Genomic DNA, 19,853 nt, shown 5'->3' with positions numbered 1-19,853 from the left:
AGGATATTTGCTTAGATATAATTTTGACATGTTTTGGATACAGTTAAATTTATATTTTCAATTACAGAAAAGATATTTTGAATTATTAATAGCTTATAATTTAATTATAAATATAATTATGATTTTTTTTTTTTTTATGTAGCTGAGTCGATAAAGCCATACTTCGAGAAAGGATTAGAGGATGCGAATACATTAGTCGGTGAACCCTTGAAGCTCGAGGCACAGATAGTGGCATTTCCGAATCCACAAGTTCAGTGGTTTAAAGACGATATTCCATTACGGCCGTCAAAGAATATCTACTTTACAAATGAGCCTAATGGTATAATTGGGTTAACAATCGATAAATTGCGCCCGGAAGATGCTGGTGTTTACTCACTCCTTGTATCGAATGAATTAGGAGAAATAACAGGTATTTCGAAAGTGAAGGTTGATGAAAGTGAGAAGCGTCCAGCTTTTATAGCAACTCTTCACCCAACAACTGTCGTCGAAGGATTCCCAGCCAAGCTCGAGGTTAAATTAGTCGGCAAACCAGCACCTCTTCTTAAATGGACTCACAACGGCAATGAGGTATTTTTCATAGTCTCTTATATAAACAGATATTAGTACTCATTAGTATAATATTGTTAGATTGTTCCGGATGGCGAACATATAAAAATTATCGAACAACCTGATGGTAGTCAGGCTCTATTAATCGATAAGGCTGGTCCTAATAATGCGGGGGAGTATGCTGTTCATGCTATTAACTCACAGGGTGAAGAATCTTGCAAATCTCGGCTTGAAGTTGTCCCCAAATCGTGTGAATCTGCACCAGAAGAGAAGCCTCAGTTCTTGTCACTGCTCCACGACGTAAGCGTTAAAGAGGGAGAACCACTCATTTTGCAAGCTCTCTTTACTGGGAATCCTATTCCTGAAGTGATTTGGAGTAAAGATAATAAGCCTCTGGAACCCTCAGAATGTATATTGATTAGTTGTGATGGTAAGAAGGTTGGCCTTGAAATCAAGCCCAGTAGTGCTAAAGATTCAGGCGTCTATTCGTGTGAGTTACGTAGTCCCCAAGGTTCCGATAAGAGTAGTGCCAATGCTACGGTTCGCAAAGTTAATCAAGCGCCGATATTTACACAAAAATTCTCAGACTTGCAACAGATGGTAGATTGTGATGCTAAATTTGCGGCACGTATCAGTGGTATTCCTCAGCCAGAGATTAGTTGGTTTTTCAATGATAAGCTGATAAAACCAGACAACGATAAGTATAAAATAAAACGTGACGGCGAAGCTTGTTGCCTTTATATAAAAAATTGCAATACAGCTGATGTTGGTCGTTATAAATGCCAAGCTACGAATAGCGAGGGCACAACGGATTGTGAAGCCTCTCTCGATGTCGTTAAAGAATTGTTAGTTATTATCTTAATTTGTAATTTATAATATAAGCTCATTTTTATGGCCATCTTATATGTTTATAATTTTTAGGGATAAGACGAAGAGAATTGAGCCACCATCATTTTTGAAGAGAGTAGGAGATTGTGAAGTTTATAAAGGTATGACAGCCAAATTTACGGCTTGTGTAACTGGATACCCTGAACCCGAATTTGAGTGGTATCGGGATGACACTAAACTTTGGCCGACGGATCGAATATTAATGGAAAATGAAGGTGCTGGACTTCTAAGACTTTCGATTTATCATGTTGACGAAGACGATGCCGGAAAATACACTCTACGAATTTTCAATCCTCATGGTGAGGCAAAATCTGCTGGCGAGATGATTTTCGAATGTAAGTACAAATTATATGTTAGTTCTATATAATATAATAAAAAGACATAAAAAATTCTAATTAAGTTAAAAATGGAAAATATATTAAAAATAAAATTTTTACTTTAACATTTCTGTATTTACCAATGGGTTTTTAAAACGAAATTGTAAAATAAAATATTTTCAAAGACATAACTTTACAGTAAATATATATATATATATATATATATATATATTCTACATATTTATAAAATGTTTAAAATTATTTATAAATTTTTAGTGATTGTAATTAGTGAAAAATTTACATCATTTTTTTATTTCTTATAAAATGATTAAAATTTAACTATGAAAATTATTTATGAAATAAAATCGATCAAAAGCATATAGCCATTTAAAGTATAATTTTATATTAAATTATGGAGTAAATTTTAAATTATTATTAATTTAGTAATCTATCCTAATAATTTGGTGATTGTGCTATCTATTCTAGCTATCGAGCCGAGAAACAAGAGATTAGTCGATCAGTATGCTGATTATGACAGATATCGTAAATCTGGACTCCCACTTCCTTTGTCCGATCGTCCAATAATTAGTCGCATGATGGATCGTCATCTTACGCTGTCGTGGAAACCATCAATACCTTCATCTCCGAGATTGCCCGTAACTTATCAAGTTGAAATGTGCGAGCTCCCGGACGGCGATTGGTTCAGTGTGCGCAGTGGCATTCGTGGCTGCGTTTGTGATATTCGCAATCTCGTACCCTTCCGTGACTACAGATTCCGTGTTCGAGTCGAAAATAAATATGGCATCAGCGATCCTTCGCCATACAATCAGACTTATCGAGCTAAGCTTGAGCCTGACCCACCAAAGTTCTATCCTTACTTACCACCGGGAATCGACTTTCGACCCGAAACTAGTCCCTACTTTCCTAAAGATTTTGACATTGAGAGACCACCTCACGATAATTACGCACAAGCGCCGCGCTTCTTACGCCAGGAGTTCGATACTCAATACGGTGTTAAAAATCAAAACTCCAAGCTTTTTTGGTTCGTTTATGGCTATCCTAAGCCAAGAATGACCTATTATTTTAATGGAGAACTTATTGAACCTGGTGGTCGATACGATTATACCTATACAAGAAATGGTCAAGCAACGCTCTTCATTAACAGGATGCTTGAGCGAGATGTTGGCGAGTACGAAGCTGTTGCAACCAACGAGCACGGTGAGGCTAGACAGCGAGTGCGTCTTGATATCGCCGAGTATCCGACTTTCATAACGAGACCAGATGAAACCTTCTCTATGGTTCGCAAAACCATCAAGATTGAAGCTAGAGTTACAGGTGTACCATATCCCGAGCTTAAGTGGTATAAAGATTGGAAACCACTTGCTTCTTCTACTAGAATCAAGGTCACATAGCAGCAACATACTATTTATATTAAATTTAATTTACATTCACTTATTACATTCTAAATTTTAATTTCTGAAGAGAATGAGATAATGTTTCATTAATAATTAAGATTTCTGTTTATTTTATATTATAAAATTAACTATATATGTACATATATATATATATATATATAAATTTTGCTTAATTTTAGAAGTAATTTATGAAATGTAAAGATAATATTGAATTCAATAGATCCAATTTGTCGAGCCTGACTTATCGATTCTCATAATTGAGGATGTGATTCTGAAAGATGAGGGCTTATACTCGCTGTCGGCTTGCAACGTCGCTGGCTGCGCTTCCAGTTCAGCAATGCTTCATGTGGAAGAGTGCGAGACCGATTGGCGTTATAAAAACTATGCGATAACGGCGGATGTGAAACCTCGACAGAAGCACTTTAATGACGATTATGACTTTGGTGACGAGCTTGGTCGCGGTACTCAAGGCATCACGTACCATGCGGTCGAAAGAAATTCAGGCAGGAATTTTGCAGCTAAATATATGCGAGGAAGTTCCGATGTTCGGCCATTAATGTTGAATGAAATGGATGTAATGAATAGTCTCAATCATCGTCACCTATTACGTTTGCACGATGTTTACGATTATAACTCATCCTTCACTCTTATCATGGAACTGTATCCTTTTTTCCACTATGTATTTATTATAAACGTCATTAGAATCGTACAACAACTAATGCATATTGCAACTAATGCAATTTAGTTAAAAGCTTTATTAATCGAATGAATTTTTACAAAATGATTAAGTTACGTGGATATTAAAGATTTAAATTAAATAGTTAATAGATATTACATGTATATAACATATAAAACATATATGTATATATATAAATATATTGACAATATTTCTTTAACTTGAAATTTCGATAAATGAAATATGCAGAGGTGGAGGAGGTGAGCTTGTCGACACTATCACAAGGAATCCTTATTATACTGAAAGGGAAATTGCGGGATACATCAGACAAATAATTTTGGGTCTCGATTATATGCATAAATCTGGATGGGCACATCTTGGTCTTACGGTATTTTGTTTTATACAATATATTTTATTATCATTAATACATAAAAGAGCAAGTAAAATAGTATTTGACATTTTTTTTAATAAATAAATTTTATAGGTATTTATTAGTAATTGGTAGAAAATATATGAAGTATATGAAAATATTATGAATAATATTGACTAATATTATCACCAAATATTATTTATAAACAATTGTTATTTAAACTAGTAGATCTTAAAATATATTGAGATATTAATATGGACGCTAACTATCGCTTAATGATTAATGTTTTATCTAAAACCTTCATATATTATATCATTTAGCCCGAGTGTCAATTTCAAATATATTATATTCAAAGTAATACTTTATATATAATTTATACAGTATACGATTTTTACTAATATATTTATTTATAATTTAATTAAAATAGTGTAAACAGATGTATATTTATTATTTTTATTATCATATAATTTAACATTTTATTAAAAATATAATTTATTAGTTAATTTTTTTTTTTTTTTTTTTTTTTTTTGTAATATGATTCGAATTGTCGAAGTGATACAAAGTTGATATATACATGTGCACCAACGAAAAACTTAATTTGATGTATTTTTTAATTTTACTTAATTATATAATCAAGTATTATGATATGTATTAAACAATATATCATCTACTTTTTATCGATATTTAATTATTTGTTTGATTTTATTTTAAGCTGGGAGACCTATTAATTTCTCATTCAGGTGGCGATGATCTAAAAATTTGTGATTTTGGCTTATCACGACGAATCGTTCGAAATAAATTAATGACCTTATTGTACGGTATGCCCGAATATGTTCCACCCGAAGTACCAAATGGTGAAGGCGTTGAGTACGGAATGGATATGTGGAGTACAGGTATCATAACTTATATTCTGCTCACTGGTATTTCACCGTTCCGCGGTACCAACGATCGTGAAACATTAACGAGAATCAGGGAAGGCAAATGGAACTTTGATGATGAACGCTGGACATATATATCAATCGAAGCTAAAGATTTCATTACCAAATTACTCGAATATCAAACTGAAAGACGAATGGATACTGAAACGGCTCTTCGTCATCCCTGGCTCAACTTTTCCGAGAGAGAATCTATGGAGTATTACAAGATCCCTTCGGAATATCTTAAAGATTATTATATTCTTTATCGAGATTGGTACAAGAACGCATCATGTCGACAATGGTATCGTAGACGTCGCATAACCAGTGCCTTTGAACATCCCTCAAAAATGGTTTACCCACCAGGGCATAGATACACGCCCGAAAAAAGTCCCGAGAGGCACTTAACATCGATGAAGAGACCACCACCCAAGGCCTGGGAAAATCGCATCCCATCTAGGGAGCCTATCGACACAGAAATTGGCATATTTAAGAACGAAAGCCAGTATGTATCAATATAAAATGTTTACGTAATATAATAATTATAATAGGAATTATAAATTAATATATGCCTACACTAAATATAGATATATTGCAATTGCTATGATTTTATGTCATTCATTATTATTTTGTTTAACGCTTGGTATTGACTTTATCATTGAAATTTACAGTTATCAGAATGGACCTGACACTTATCTGTTACAAGTACGGGATACTGATTTCCCGATACGACTTCGTAAATATATGAAAGTAGCCCACAATCGTGGGTTTGGCTATCCACGTATATTCACGGATGAGAACTATGACTGGGCAGTGAGTAATAATTTTATCTCAATGTATTCGTCGAGCGGGCAATTTAATAGCCGAAACATCATTGCAGACTCCAGCGATCCGGGAACGGCGTCGCTTTACCGATGTCATGGATGAAGAAATTGACGATGAGCGCAAAAATCGTATTATTGGTTATGGGACTGGAGAACCAGCTGCACCGCGCCGATTGCGTCACGAACTCGGCACGCGCCTCGACAGCTACACCGAGGTCGAGGCCCTCCTCGAGAGCAAGCAGCCCGGACAGCCACCGTTCTTTCGCGAGAAGCCGCGCACTCAGCCGATGAAGGAGGGCGAGACCATACAGCTGAGCTGCCTGGCGATTGGCAGCCCCAGACCCATCATCCAGTGGTTCAAAAACGATTGCCTCGTCCAGCAGAGCAGCCGCGTTCATCTTACTGAGGATGATGATGGACGTTCCGTCCTGACTCTCGAGCCCGCGCGCGAGCACGACTTCGGCATCTACAAGATTGTTGCGCGCAACAAAATCGGCCAAACGACGACTCGCATGCGTCTCATCCGTGCCACATTGCCTTGTGCACCTGACTCTCCCGAGCTCAGCGATGCCTCGTGCACTGAAATCCTGTTGCGCTGGCGACAGCCTAGGTACAATGGTAACGCGCCCATCCTCTGTTACGCGCTCGAGTGTCGGCGTGCCGATGCGGTCGAGTGGATCGTCGTCGCCCGTAACATCGATCACGAGTTCTTCCTTGTGCACGATCTCGAGCCCGGAGTCAGTTATAATTTCCGATTATCGGCGCGCAATCGACTTGGATGGAGCGAGTTTGGCGTACCAACACGGCTTATGCGCACACGCTCGATCCAAGAGGAGGTGCCCGCGCTGACGTTGACACGCGCAATGAATCTTGCGCAGCGCTTGACCGAGTCGGGCCGAGAGATACTCGTGGAAGAATCGAGATCGCGACCGGATTACGCCGCAGAGGCCTCGCCACCCGACTGGGACCGCGAGTCCCGTATCGCCGAGCGTTATAGTTTCGTGTCGGAACTCTACCGGGGACAATTCTCCTTGGTAGCAAAGGGCGTGGAGCGCGAGACAGAACGCGTGGTCGTTGCTAAGATGTTCGAACTGCGCCCGGAGATAGAGCAGCGCGTCAACGAAGAGTTCGAGGCGTTGCGTTCGCTACGCCATGAGCGAATCGCCCAGCTGGAGGCGGCTTATCGGCCGGCTGGTTCACCGGTTGCCTGTATCATCATGGAGAAGCTGCAGGGTGCTGACGTGCTGACCTACTTAGCAAGCCGACATGAATATACGGAAGACTGCGTGGCCAGTGTCGTGTCACAGCTCCTAGACGCGTTGCAGTACTTGCACTGGCGAGGCTTCTGCCACCTCGATATCCAACCGGACAACGTGGTAATGGCCTCGGTGCGTGAAGTGCAGATCAAGCTGGTTGACATGGGTGCGGCTCACAGGATCTCCAAAAAGGGCTGCGTCGTGCCCATGCTCGGACATCCGGAGTACTCATCGCCGGAAGTAATTAACGGCGAACTCGCTTTTCCTCAGTCGGACATCTGGCAGGTTGGAGTACTCGCTTACGTATTGCTCTCGGGTGTCTCACCTTTTCGTGGCGAGGATGCCAATGAAACGAGACAAAACATCACCTTCGTGCGGTACCGCTTTGAATATTTATACAAAGAGTTGACCCAGGAGGCTACGCGTTTCTTGATGATGGTCTTCAAACGTTCTCCAAGGTAGGCTCCAAATACTCGTTTTAACAGCTGAACGAGAGTTTCGTTCATTGTAATTAAGGCATTTAACTATTTGATTATTTAATTACAAACACCATGATGATTACAATGATGAATAATAAAATGTTTTCATTTTTCTTAGATTCGATATAATATTTTAATTATGGTCTTAATAACGTGATGTACTGTCTTAATAGTTATCAATGATATATATATATATATATATATATATATTTGACCAAAAGTTCTTTTATATATGTTTTAAAGACATTTATTATAAGATTCTTATTGTTTTACAATAAAATAGAATTAACATAAATCTATTATAAAGCTGTAGAAATCAAAATTAAAAATTTTGATATTCTAAAGTTTATTGAAATAAGTCCAAATTTCAAGTATATTTTAGTATACTTTTTAATTTCTAAAGATACGTAAATTTTTAGGAAATTCGACGCGCGTCATAATAATGTAATAATTAGAATCATGTTGTTAAAGAAAAAGAAATTTAATAACGCATAATATCTGTATAGTACGTAGATCTTATGTAATTATTAATATTCATCATTTAAATTGCATTACATTATGATGATTAATATTATATTGAATTGATATTGATAAATAACAATGTATGTAAGCACAAAAAAAAAATTGACCAATATGAGAAATATAAATAAATAAAATATTTATAAGTATAATTCAGTTATTTTATTGAAAATAAATATTAAATAATAAAGATTAAAGTTCTAAATTAATATTGAAAGCAGCCTTGTCTTTTATGAATTATACTTTAATTCATATTACTAAAATTATTATCGGCTCTTTAATTTGTGATACTTATACTAGATTACGCGTAATAAATCTACTCGCCCCTGTCATTATTTAATTACATTTAGAAATCAAATAACTATCTGCAATTGCGCGATACGGTATTTTTCACTAAATGTATTAGTGTTTATAATCTTATTATTTACTGAGAATAGAGTGTAAGATCGTTATGCATACAATTTTTATTAATATTTTTCCAACTTGATTCATACTTTAGTTAAATAAATATTAAAAAAAAAATATTATTACCAAATTTCGTATCTTTGATAAATTATTTTTTACTTCAAAGAAACTATGGTGTTTTAAGTTTAGTTATTTTATACTTTATAAAGTTTTATATATATATATATATATATATTTATATGATTGATGAATATGATTCTACATGTTCTTTCATAAACAATATAACAATTTGTGTGTACGATGCACATTAATTTAATGTTACTTAAAAATTTATCCTTTTTTTGAAAATACTTTTTCAAACTTAATTTTCTAAATAATGTATTTATTTTGCACTCACGTATACAAAAGAGTATCACAATATAAGCAAGAAAATGTATATTTAATATTATATTTAATTAAATTATTTACAATGAAAAACAATTTTTTGTTAATATTATTTTAAATTATTTTATGCAGGATATACAGAAAATATATTTATTTTGAAACAAATATTTTAAGAGGGATTGAATAAATTTCGATTCGCAACATATAAGAAATACTCGACTCCTGCATACTTCTTACTTATATGACTGCAGACATTTGCATTTTGAAGTAGTATTGTTTCACTACCACTCCAATTGACATTACTATTATCTAAATAATGAGTTCTAATAACTTTTGATTTATTATTTATAATATATTGTTTATTTACAGTTTCAAATGTATGTCATACAAGTCTTTTTTATTCTACAATTATGATTGATGATAATAATCAATTAATCTACTTTGATATATTGAATATACAAAAACAATTTGATATTTTGAAAAGTATAGAGAGAATAGAAATTATTATAGAAATTATTATAGAAGAAATGAATAGCAATTATTTCAATTTAATCATTTTTAAAATCCATTACAACTGAAACAAAGAATTGAATACTTTAATTATTAAGTAATATTTAAATCAATAGATATTTAATTATTTTTTATGGTTTTAAAAGAGTTTTGCAGAGCACGATTAGAAAAACTTTAGACATCTAGATGATATTAACAAATTTTATTATTAATGACAATACAGATGAAACAAAGATTTATTGAATTATTATTGAATGTTTTAGTAAAAGACCAACAGCCGACGAATGCCATGAACACAGATGGTTAATGCCTTCTGAGTATATGATCAAGAAGCGTGAACGATCGGTATTTTTGGGTAACAGGCTAAAGGAATACAACGAGGAATATCACGAAGCGAAGCGCAGGCAGGCGTCACAAGGTGAAGCTTTGGCCGAGGCATTAGGCTCATCCAGACAACTCGCTAGATCGAATAGTATACAGGACGAGCTGCTCACGACATTCTGAACGTGTTTCGTTCGGAAGCTTGGCTACTAAATCAACACTCTCAGTCGAATGAATCTAGTCAGCTGCGTGAGAAAGATGGAGAAAAATGGAAGTGTGTGTGTGCGTGCGTGCGTGTGAGAAAGAAAATGAGAGAGAATAAACGCGCGATGCGAGAGAAAAGGGAAGATAAAAATTAGTTATATTAAATGGAAAAGTCCAATTGGAGGTATTTCTTGTTTTGTCTTGTTATAATCTATATATTTGTTATATTTTGTCATCACAACTGTTAAATGTCTAATTGAGATTTAATAGTTTCAAGTAGTCAACCTTTGTACATCCTCCCGTTATTCTTTTTAAATTATGTAATTTTGACCTTTCATACGAGCAAGAGTAAATACGTTAATAAAACAGAATGTTAAGCCTGATATTAAGATTTCTACTCTTCATTAAACCATTTAAAAACTACTTGATTCTTTTTATTTTAATATTAAATAATTTCCTTTATTTACAAATCAATTTCTCCCTGTATCACAATACTTGGCAATCATGTAAAAAAAGTTGCGCTTGTACAATTTGTATTTCTACAAGTTATTAAAAGGAAAGTATTGTTGAGAATAAGCAGGGAATACAATGTTACTAAATAATTTGTTGATTTAAGTAAAAAACCACATGACAAATGCTTTTAAATCACAATTAGTATCATAAAAATAAAGAATTATTTGTCAATTAATTTGTACAATTATTTCAATGTTTGTATTCATCACCATGGTTTTAAACAAAACACTAGAATCTAGGAATTCAATATTTGGCATTGCAGATTTTCTAGTTTTAATCATCTTTTGGCAAACTGTATCAAATATTCTTTCACTTTGATACCAAACAACTCTTTATCCTTTGAAAATAAATCTGCCGCTTCTCTGTTTAAAGGGTCATCAAAATTTAATAAATCCTAAAATAAATTATAAAAAATTTGCATTATTTTATTTTAAATATTATAAGAGCAAAATATAAATTTATATAAAACATATACTAATGAAAAAAGTGAGAAAATAAGAATTTAATTTAGTTTGTAGTTTAAAATAAATTGTTAAAAATTGAGAGTATTTTCTATTGTGATTTTAAACTTATAATGTTACAATAAAATATTTGTATTATCTTAGTTATTCTATGCAATATGTAGAAATTTTATATTTTGCAAAAATATTTAAGTTAGAAGTATTTGTCATTCTCAAAAATGTAATACGTTTTTGAATTTTTAGATTTTGTAAAGAAAATTGATTTATTAGAAATGTATTGATAAGATATTTAGAAATAACACTATTCACTGATTTTTTTGTCTTTTTAATACTGTAGATTACATTTAATTATATGTTTATAATTTGAGATTAAAAATCAAGATATTTACATTATAAAATACTTACTGTAAACAGAGAACTTAAACCCCAAACAACATCTTTTAGTTTCCTTGTAGGTGCCCACCCCATTCCATCAACACTGTTTTGCCTTAAAATTGATAAACATACATCACCCTCCTCACTTATATTAGGATGCCACAATTTTGTTAAACATTTAACTCTTGGCGGCTAAAGTAACAAAAATTAATCATAATATAGTTGATAAACAGATTATTAATTGCAATAACTTACAATCATATTATATTCTTCTGGTACATTAATTTGAAAATAAAAATGACCTCCACACCAATATCCTTCATCTGGTATAATCAGTAATGTAAATTCATACAAACAATGTGGATCGTTAAATGTAACTTGACATGTCATAGGAAGAGTTTGTTCCATTTCTTGCGCCTAAAATATAAATAAGCAGAAATAATAATAAAATACAAAAAAAATTAATATCGATCTTTAATAATTACCTCTTTTATAAGTAACTTATCTCTAATTGATACTCTTTTGCTAGGAATATTCTGAGACTTGCTATTTGATACATCCGGATCTTTTTTGAGTTTTCCTCTTAATGTAATCATTCTATATATTACATGCAATTTCAGTACGTAGATTCTTTAGTTATATTGAAAAATTCTAATATATTAGAGATATATTTATTTTGTTAAACATGAGAAATGTTAATTGAAGTTAACCTAAAAGTTGCAATGGACAGTAGCAATTGAAATAATTTTTAATGCAACGACTTCACAATGAAATATTTTTCCTATATAAATTTTTCTTTTAAATTCACGTCATTTAGAAATACGTATTATTTTTTTTAACGTTTTTCACCTACAGCATGTATTTGTAATTACAATTATTTTACATTGTTTTATCTCATGAAATGTCATGACTAGATGGATTTATAGTATTTCCTTATTAACTGTAATATCCTTTGTAGGTTATAAAGAAAAAGATAACTTTTCAACATTTATTTTTAAAATAACTTCATTTTTATGAACACTCTGTTCACAATTTTAAAGTATATTCTTTTAATATTTAAAAATAATTAAAGAATTATTCTTAACTGGAGATACTCGAGAAGTTAAATAATTTTCTATAGCTAGAGTATGATAGAGCAGGTTATATGGTGTATATGATATTTAAATCTACCATTTTTGATTTTGTTAACAAAAATATGTACTCACTCCTAGATATGTTGAATTAAAAGTACTGTAGAAAAATTTATAAATAACAGAATGTGTGGTTTATAATATCGTGAAATTTTATAAATTATTATAATTATATGATTATTATGATAATTAAACAATTTTTACAATTTGAAGGAAATAATTTGTATTTTAATTACAATTTTCTTTATATTTGTTAAATGCTTTTTAATTTATTAAGAAATAAAGTAAATAAAGTATTACATTATTTGAAATTAACGGACATGATCGTAATAGTTCGAAAATTGTAAATTACGTTTAAATAGCCCAGTTTATACTAAAGTATTGGCCTATTATTATTATTATTATTAAGAAATAATAGTTTAGCAATGTATTACGAAATTAAAAAAGAAGATAAATTAATTAAAATAAAATTTGAACATTTTTTTTATTTTTATTATATTTATGATTAATATATGTATTTTTTCTTAATATAATGCTTTAAATTTACTTTTAGTATAAAATAAGATTGTTATTTAATATGAGTTTCACATAGTTTTAATTTACTAATATTGTAATTTGATAGAGTAAAAAAATACTATGGTCGCCATTTTGTCTTAAGGTGTTCATTGCCAAATAAGAATGTTTTAGTCAATGTCTTAACTCTCTTAATTTTTGGTCTATCAATAAATTAGTGTAATTTATTGGTTAGAATTTTTTGTTAATACATTGATACGTGTACAAATTTCATTTTGTATCTTATAATTATCTGTTAAAGGTAAAAATATATGTCAAATTAGAATAAACATTTAATAATAAAGAATATTTTTATTACAGATGATTACTGACGTGCAATTGGCAGTTTTCTCTAATGTTTTGGGCGTCACTTTATTCTTTTTAGTTTTTATTTATCATTATATTAATGCTAATTGTTCCAAATGAGAAAAGTGAATCTTTTTCTGTCAAATATGAATTTCACGAATAAACTTTGAATGTAATTAAATAAATATAAATGATGTAAGTCCTGAAATAAACAGCTCTTATATAAAAGTTCTGAATTTAATTATATACATAAAATTATTTCTTAGCCGAACTAGAAGAATATGGATCAACTAGAGAGTATGAATATACGTGGATCTTTATTTTTTGTAGAGACGAATAAATTTAAAAAGTTTCCACGCGTTTTACTTTTATACTTTCTTTCTTTGATTTATTAAAAAATAATTAAAAATTAATGATTGTAATATAATTTGTTTGAGACTTTACAGTTATCTTAAATATCTTTCAACTTTTGTTAATTTAAAGTATCTGACAAATTTTGTATTTTTAATACAATTTTAAATGTGAAATAATTCATAAAAATATTTTGCTCTATAAATATATGCAACTGAAAAGTTGTATGTTATGCAATAATATTAAATAGAATGTAACAGAATCAAATAGAAATATATATAAATTTATTAACTCATTATTATACAAACCAAAAGATGTACTTGATAAATAAAAAAATGCTTGGATGTCAATGTCTGTCTTATAAAGTATAGATATTTTACTCTAAAATTTGTTCTAAATAATGAATGAACTTGTTCACAGATTTAAAAGTTAATAATTAAAATTTTCAAATTGAAACTATTGTCAAATAATTATTCATCATAAAATATAGTTATAATAAGTTATAATACTACACCTAAATTGTATCAATGTACGAAATAGTTTTTTTATATAGTTTCGATGTAGTATTAATTAAATAAAGAAAATAATTTTTTTTATGTAATTTATTTGAAATTGCTTATCAAGTATATGAAAAATGTACAGATTTAATAAAATTTGTACATATGTACATAATTGCTTATATAAAGTTTAATTATAAGAAAAAGTGATCACTGTGCACTAGACCGATTATTGTCATTGAAAATTGCATTATTTAAGCAATTCTAAACATTTTCCAAATTGAAATTCGTAGTTTACTTTGGATAAAAATAATATATTATATTTTTAATAAATTGTTTATTTACTTGAAAATAAGTGGAAAGCTAATAATAAGTTAGAGCACAGTAAAAGACAATTAAACTGATATTTGATATAAAATGTTTCATTTGCCACAATCAATATTTATTCTGAAATATTTAACCTCATTTTAGTAGACAAAAACTATGTTTTATATATAATATTTACAACTTTGTATGATCTTTGCAAGCATTTGTTATAAATACTCTGCCACTTACACGAATATGTAGTAATTAAATAAAAAAGTCATTCCCGCATTACTTTCCTGCATACAATTGTTTATAAATGTAAAATCTATTTAAAATGAACCATTTATTGTAACCTTTTACATGGATAGTAGAAGCAATTTTTTTATTTTATCAATGCAGTATTACAAATATTGCAATAAAATAGATTTCAAAATTTATTATATTGTTTTACCGAGTTTTTTAATTGTATCTAAATAAAATAAACTCAATTTTCACATAGATTGCATGTTTATATTCAAATTAGTTAATCATGAAAAAGTTTATATGAACTATTTAAAAAATGCAATGTTAAATGGATTAACATAATAATTTTATTAGATTTAATAGTAGTTAATATTTCATTTAATGTATTTGAAGATTTCTAATGTTAATCTTGATAATGATTTTATTTACTATGTTCTTTTAATTTTATCAAATATATATTCTTTTTAATTGATGCTTAAATAACTTTTTTATTAACGATCATTAGAATTAAATTAACTTTGTCATCAATTATAATTTATTCAAAGTGTATAAAAATTAATATAATTTAAAACATTATATAAAATTTATATAAAAATGTTTGTAGTAATAAGAGCTCGGCAGATTCATATTTCATGTAAAACTATACATGCAATATAACACTCGCGTATTGATATATTTAAAAATTTGATCCTATAATAGTAACAAATTATAACAATGTAGCTATTATATTCATTTGCAAAATCATATCTGTTTATTGAAATAAATAAACATTAAATATTATTTAATGAAAATTTTGTGTTGAAATGCATTACTCTTTACAGGTATATTATAGAATGCATATATGCACTCGTACAATTCACTTTAATGTGCAATCCTGTTATCACAGAATGAGATGAATCCTACTGACTACTCAAGTCATTATATATCGATGTATTGATTTTTGATTTTATTGCATATATTGCAAAATTTATAAATGCCTTTAAAATGGCATTAAAGTCAATTCTTACTTGTATCCTCTTATTTTTTTTTTTATAGAGTTTGTCAAGTGAAGATTTTTGAAATTAATCTCATTTCTTTTTAATTTGAATTAAAAATATATTAGTAAAATATGTAAAAAGCTACATCTATTATTGAAAGAAACTCTACTATTTAATAGATTACTAAGAGATTAAGAACGTGCTATGATTTTATAAAATTGTCGAAATTGGAAATAAATTTTAGACGAACAACCTTAGCTCATTTTCTAAAAGTTACATAAATCACAGATAAAGTAGTTTCGATGCACCAGGACATAAAACTGTAAATCTCGATAATGAGAGCTTTTACATTTTTCAAACATATCTTTTCATTTCTGTCCGTATTAGATACTATCCTTTCTATTTACAATGTTATCTTCTTTATCAACGGGTGGTGGTCCAGTTGGAATTGAACCACTTGGTCCAGCTGTTAAGTAACCAGCCGATACAGGTGTTCCAGCTAAAATATTTAATAGAATAATTAAATATAAGAATTGCGATTTTTATTCGAAGACTTGCGATAGTATATACCTGTAAGATAGCCACTCATTGATGTACTTGAAATAAACAAATCATGTCTCTGATCTTTGTACTCTGCCCATATACTAGATCTATCAAGTATATTATTAACTTTCTCGCCTAATGAGAAACTTCTTGTCATGGCTTTTAAAGCTTTAACAATCTGTGCTTTTGTAGTGGCTGGATTTTCAAGGATATCCAAACGACCTTCGAGAATCTTCAATAGGTATGGTACCATTTCAGCTTCTAAGGCCTGTTCATCAATTTAGTTTAACACTTTTTATGATAAAATATAATACTTAATGACATTCATCAATTCTTACCTGTTTAATGAGTCTATCTTCATTTGTTGAGAAAAGCCTGTTCAGTGTTTCGCATGCTATTGCTATCATATCTTTTCTTGATTGCATTGCATGTTTCAGTGGACTAATACATTCTGTTTGGCAGATAGAAGATATGCATATCTTGAAGAAAATAATATCATTAATGATCGACATAATTAATTATAAATAATGTTTTTTTTGCGTATATACTAACTTCACTAGTTGCGAGTTGATGAAGTATTAGAATTGCGGACTTATAAACTGCTGGCTGACTGTTTTGTATGGCCATTTGTCGACATAATCTTGGAATATGACCCAAGGAGGGAATTTGATCTGCTAACACTGGTTGAGCTTGTAATAGACATACAAGGGCTTGTGTGCACAATTCGAGCATATCCATCTAATTGGTTAAAAATAATCAATTTTGGTTTGTTATAAAATGTAAATGTATACTATACCATCAATGCTTACATCAGTCTTTTCTTTAGACATCAAAGTTAAAATAGTGTCCATTAATTCACTTAAAAATTCCTTTGGTTTTCTAAGAGCCCATGCTGGACTACTTATAAATAGTCTAAGATATACTCCACCTATTACTGGTTCATTTGTTACCATATCAATATTATTTTGAGTATCTGGAAGTCTTAATGCAGCATAAGGATTCCGACACTGCAGTTGATAATATCTATAATACATTAAAGGTATTTATATGAATTCACGAGGAGTATAATATGGATTCTTAATCTCCTTGGGACTTACTCGTCTTTTAATTCAGTCACTATTCTTGATATTTTTGATTTTGTTTCATCATCCCAAATTAATTCAGGATTTTCTTGTCTGCTTTCAAACATTTGGACACACTGTTTTGGAGCATCACGAATGGCTTCACTGAAAAGTCGAGGTAAAAATTTCGATAAATCTAATTTGACTTTTGGTCCAGCTAATTTATCAGATGCCATTTTAGCCAATAATTCAGCTGCAGTTTCACGAATTTGTAAATTGGTTGAATTACAAAACAGATCCAAAATATAAATTACCGCTCCTATTATAAATAAAATAAAATTTAATTGATAAATAGTAAAATTGGTTAAAATGTAACAGCTTACCTTTATTCAATGCATCTTTAACAATTTTTGTTGTACCCATAAGAGCATAAAGCGTTTCTAAAATCAATAATTGACTATCTTTTAAGCTATTCAAGCATAATATTAAATGTAGAATAACCTCACTGGCTGCTATGTCCTTGACACATTTCTTATTCTTTGTTACATTATTTATAATTTTTAGAGCAGCTTTTTGTATAGGATTGAAGTTATTGCAACTTGATAACGTAAATAGTAATTCGAAATGTCCGATACATTGAATTTCTACTCCAGGATTATTTTGAATAATATTTGTTAAAGCCTCTAATGACATGACAATGCACTGTAAATTCTGATGATCTTTTTTTGTTAAAGTAACATTAATATTTAGTGAATTAATATAATCTGCAGATTTTTTTAAATAATCTAATAAATCAATCGTAAATTCCTTAGGGTTCTGGAATTGATTACAAATTTATATATATATATTTAGATATACATTAAAAATTTATATATACATTTATATAAATTATTCCTTACCTTAATCACAAAAGTTGGTTGTTCATTAAAAATTTTTACGAATATTTCTCCAATGACAAGTTCTCCTTTGTGCGCAGTGTAATTGAAATCGGTAAAATTATGCTCAAAATTATCATTACCACTAAGTTTGTCCTGAAGCTTGCCTTCAAGATATTCCGTTAATTCAGCTCTTGTACTGTTGTCCCATATTAAGTAAGGATTCGAACAATTAGAATTTAGAGTTTTTAGTATTTCCTCCGGTTTATCATTAGCAAGCTGTCTAGCTAAATAAGGTGTTAACAAACTTTCTAAAACTGCTATTATTAATGGATTATAAGGTGTTACACCTTCAGCAGTCACATAACCACCTAATTTAGTACAAGCTTTTACAGCTTGTTTGGCTAAATTATTTGCAACTTCTTGTCTATTTTCATCTTGATTTCTCTCCACTCCCCCTTCTTCTAATGTGTAATCATAATTAAACATAAATAGTAGTAGATACCATAAAGCTCCAGATTGCAAAAGCTGCATTTGAAGAATACTGTCTGTAGCAAGCGATGAAACACATTCCGTTGCCACAGAGCATAATTTCGTTAAGTGCTAGAACCAATTAAAATGTATTTTAATACTGACCTCTATGCACTTATATTTACGGCAAGACTTACCTTAAAATGTAAGACTCTGCACAAGTCTTTAATTAATTGAGGAAGCTCGACAATTTTGTCTCTACATCCTTGGAATGCACCTGCTACTGCGAAGCATTTAGTTATATGTATACAAACTTGAACAGCTATTTCATTGGGTTTACTTGATTTGTTTAAGACAGATACGCATCTACTATAAGCGTCTAATAGAACATCCAATCCACCTTCTCTTCTTAATTCTTCTGCATTAAGAGCTGAGCAATGAACTGTATGGTATGCTAATTCACTTGCTGCAGCAAGAAGTGGCGCTGCTTTAGAAAATAAACGTTCGTCGTCCGTTTCTAATTTAACCGTTTTTATTAACTGCGGATAACCTGCGTATTTATAAGGTTCAAGCTCTTCCTTATATCTGTGAAAAAGTATACTTTGAGTTTTAAGAATGAGAACAATGTTATCTGGATTTGGACCATCAGCTGACCAACAGCTTCTGCTACAAAGAAATTCATAAGCTTGATTAACAGCTTCGAACTTGTCCTGAAAAAAATTACAATATTATTTTAATTAAATGAAAATAAGAAGGTTCTTTAGTAATGTATAAATGACAGGACTTACTCTCCCTTGTGGATTTTTATCAGGATGATACATTTGTGCCAATTTATAATACGATTTTCTTACTACTGCTTCATCGTGATGTTCACTTTTTAATCCCAGAACTTTATATGCTTCATCTATAGTCATAATAGGCGGCTTCTTTTCGACTTCCTTTTTCCATGCATCCAAAACGTCTTTCAATAATTTCACCTAAATTTTTATTATAAAATCTAAATTATTATATACAATTCTATAATTATAATAAAATTCTAGTACGTATTACTTACTGGCTCTGGAATAGGCCATTGTGGAAATTTTAAAGTGTCACAAAGATGTCGCAAATAAAATATTTGACAAAATAATTCTTTTTCCAATTGTGGATATCGTACAGCAGGAA

General features: G+C 30.6%; 3 protein-coding genes across 3 annotated transcripts in view; 1 reads left to right on the top strand and 2 right to left on the bottom strand.

The window, feature by feature from the left end:
* Nucleotides 1-10,411, top strand: part of Obsc (Obscurin) — a 44,119-nt gene extending 33,708 nt beyond the window's left edge. The window contains exons 27-36 of the mRNA XM_011505979.1: nucleotides 143-567; nucleotides 628-1,391; nucleotides 1,468-1,769; nucleotides 2,238-3,154; nucleotides 3,387-3,826; nucleotides 4,092-4,230; nucleotides 4,925-5,631; nucleotides 5,798-5,939; nucleotides 6,007-7,664; nucleotides 9,767-10,411. Of these exons, the coding sequence (XP_011504281.1) occupies nucleotides 143-567; nucleotides 628-1,391; nucleotides 1,468-1,769; nucleotides 2,238-3,154; nucleotides 3,387-3,826; nucleotides 4,092-4,230; nucleotides 4,925-5,631; nucleotides 5,798-5,939; nucleotides 6,007-7,664; nucleotides 9,767-10,007 (5,735 nt within the window). The 3' untranslated portion in view covers nucleotides 10,008-10,411. The remainder of the gene's footprint in view (nucleotides 1-142; nucleotides 568-627; nucleotides 1,392-1,467; nucleotides 1,770-2,237; nucleotides 3,155-3,386; nucleotides 3,827-4,091; nucleotides 4,231-4,924; nucleotides 5,632-5,797; nucleotides 5,940-6,006; nucleotides 7,665-9,766) is intronic.
* A 62-nt stretch (nucleotides 10,412-10,473) lies between these two features.
* On the bottom strand, nucleotides 10,474-12,148 carry LOC105367318 (NEDD8-conjugating enzyme UBE2F). Its single transcript, XM_011505978.1, has 4 exons — nucleotides 11,863-12,148; nucleotides 11,633-11,794; nucleotides 11,408-11,569; nucleotides 10,474-10,935 (listed from the first exon to the last, which is right to left on the bottom strand). The coding sequence occupies exons 1-4, from the start codon at nucleotides 11,971-11,973 to the stop codon at nucleotides 10,819-10,821; spliced, it is 552 nt and encodes a 183-aa protein (XP_011504280.1). The 5' UTR covers nucleotides 11,974-12,148; the 3' UTR covers nucleotides 10,474-10,818.
* Nucleotides 12,149-15,940: 3,792 nt separating this feature from the next.
* Nucleotides 15,941-19,853, bottom strand: part of Rme-8 (receptor mediated endocytosis 8) — a 12,222-nt gene continuing 8,309 nt past the window's right edge. Inside the window, exons 9-19 of the mRNA XM_011505977.1 lie at nucleotides 19,744-19,853; nucleotides 19,478-19,666; nucleotides 18,887-19,399; nucleotides 18,243-18,821; nucleotides 17,727-18,159; nucleotides 17,380-17,662; nucleotides 17,092-17,305; nucleotides 16,835-17,020; nucleotides 16,621-16,761; nucleotides 16,310-16,550; nucleotides 15,941-16,238 (exon numbers count right to left, since the gene is read on the bottom strand). The exon at nucleotides 19,744-19,853 is cut by the window's right edge and continues 4 nt beyond it. Coding sequence (XP_011504279.1) covers nucleotides 16,123-16,238; nucleotides 16,310-16,550; nucleotides 16,621-16,761; nucleotides 16,835-17,020; nucleotides 17,092-17,305; nucleotides 17,380-17,662; nucleotides 17,727-18,159; nucleotides 18,243-18,821; nucleotides 18,887-19,399; nucleotides 19,478-19,666; nucleotides 19,744-19,853 — 3,005 coding nt within the window. The 3' untranslated portion in view covers nucleotides 15,941-16,122. The remainder of the gene's footprint in view (nucleotides 16,239-16,309; nucleotides 16,551-16,620; nucleotides 16,762-16,834; nucleotides 17,021-17,091; nucleotides 17,306-17,379; nucleotides 17,663-17,726; nucleotides 18,160-18,242; nucleotides 18,822-18,886; nucleotides 19,400-19,477; nucleotides 19,667-19,743) is intronic.

Source organism: Ceratosolen solmsi, unplaced genomic scaffold (assembly GCF_000503995.2).
Source record: "Ceratosolen solmsi marchali unplaced genomic scaffold, CerSol_1.0 scaffold7, whole genome shotgun sequence".
In the NCBI taxonomy this organism is placed as follows: Eukaryota; Metazoa; Arthropoda; class Insecta; order Hymenoptera; family Agaonidae; genus Ceratosolen; species Ceratosolen solmsi.
Note: the sequence above shows the minus strand (reverse complement) of the source record. Positions and strands in the feature narration are given on the sequence as shown.

Bases quoted from the DNA above. Each gene is read 5' to 3' on its own strand.
- LOC105367318 (XM_011505978.1), bottom strand. From the start codon at position 11,973: ATGATTACATTAAGAGGAAAACTCAAAAAAGATCCGGATGTATCAAAT. The intron at 11,795-11,862 runs GTAATTATTAAA...TTTATATTTTAG, and splicing joins ATAAGTTACTTATAAAAGAG to GCGCAAGAAATGGAACAAAC. The intron at 11,570-11,632 runs GTAAGTTATTGC...TTGTTACTTTAG, and splicing joins CAGAAGAATATAATATGATT to CCGCCAAGAGTTAAATGTTT.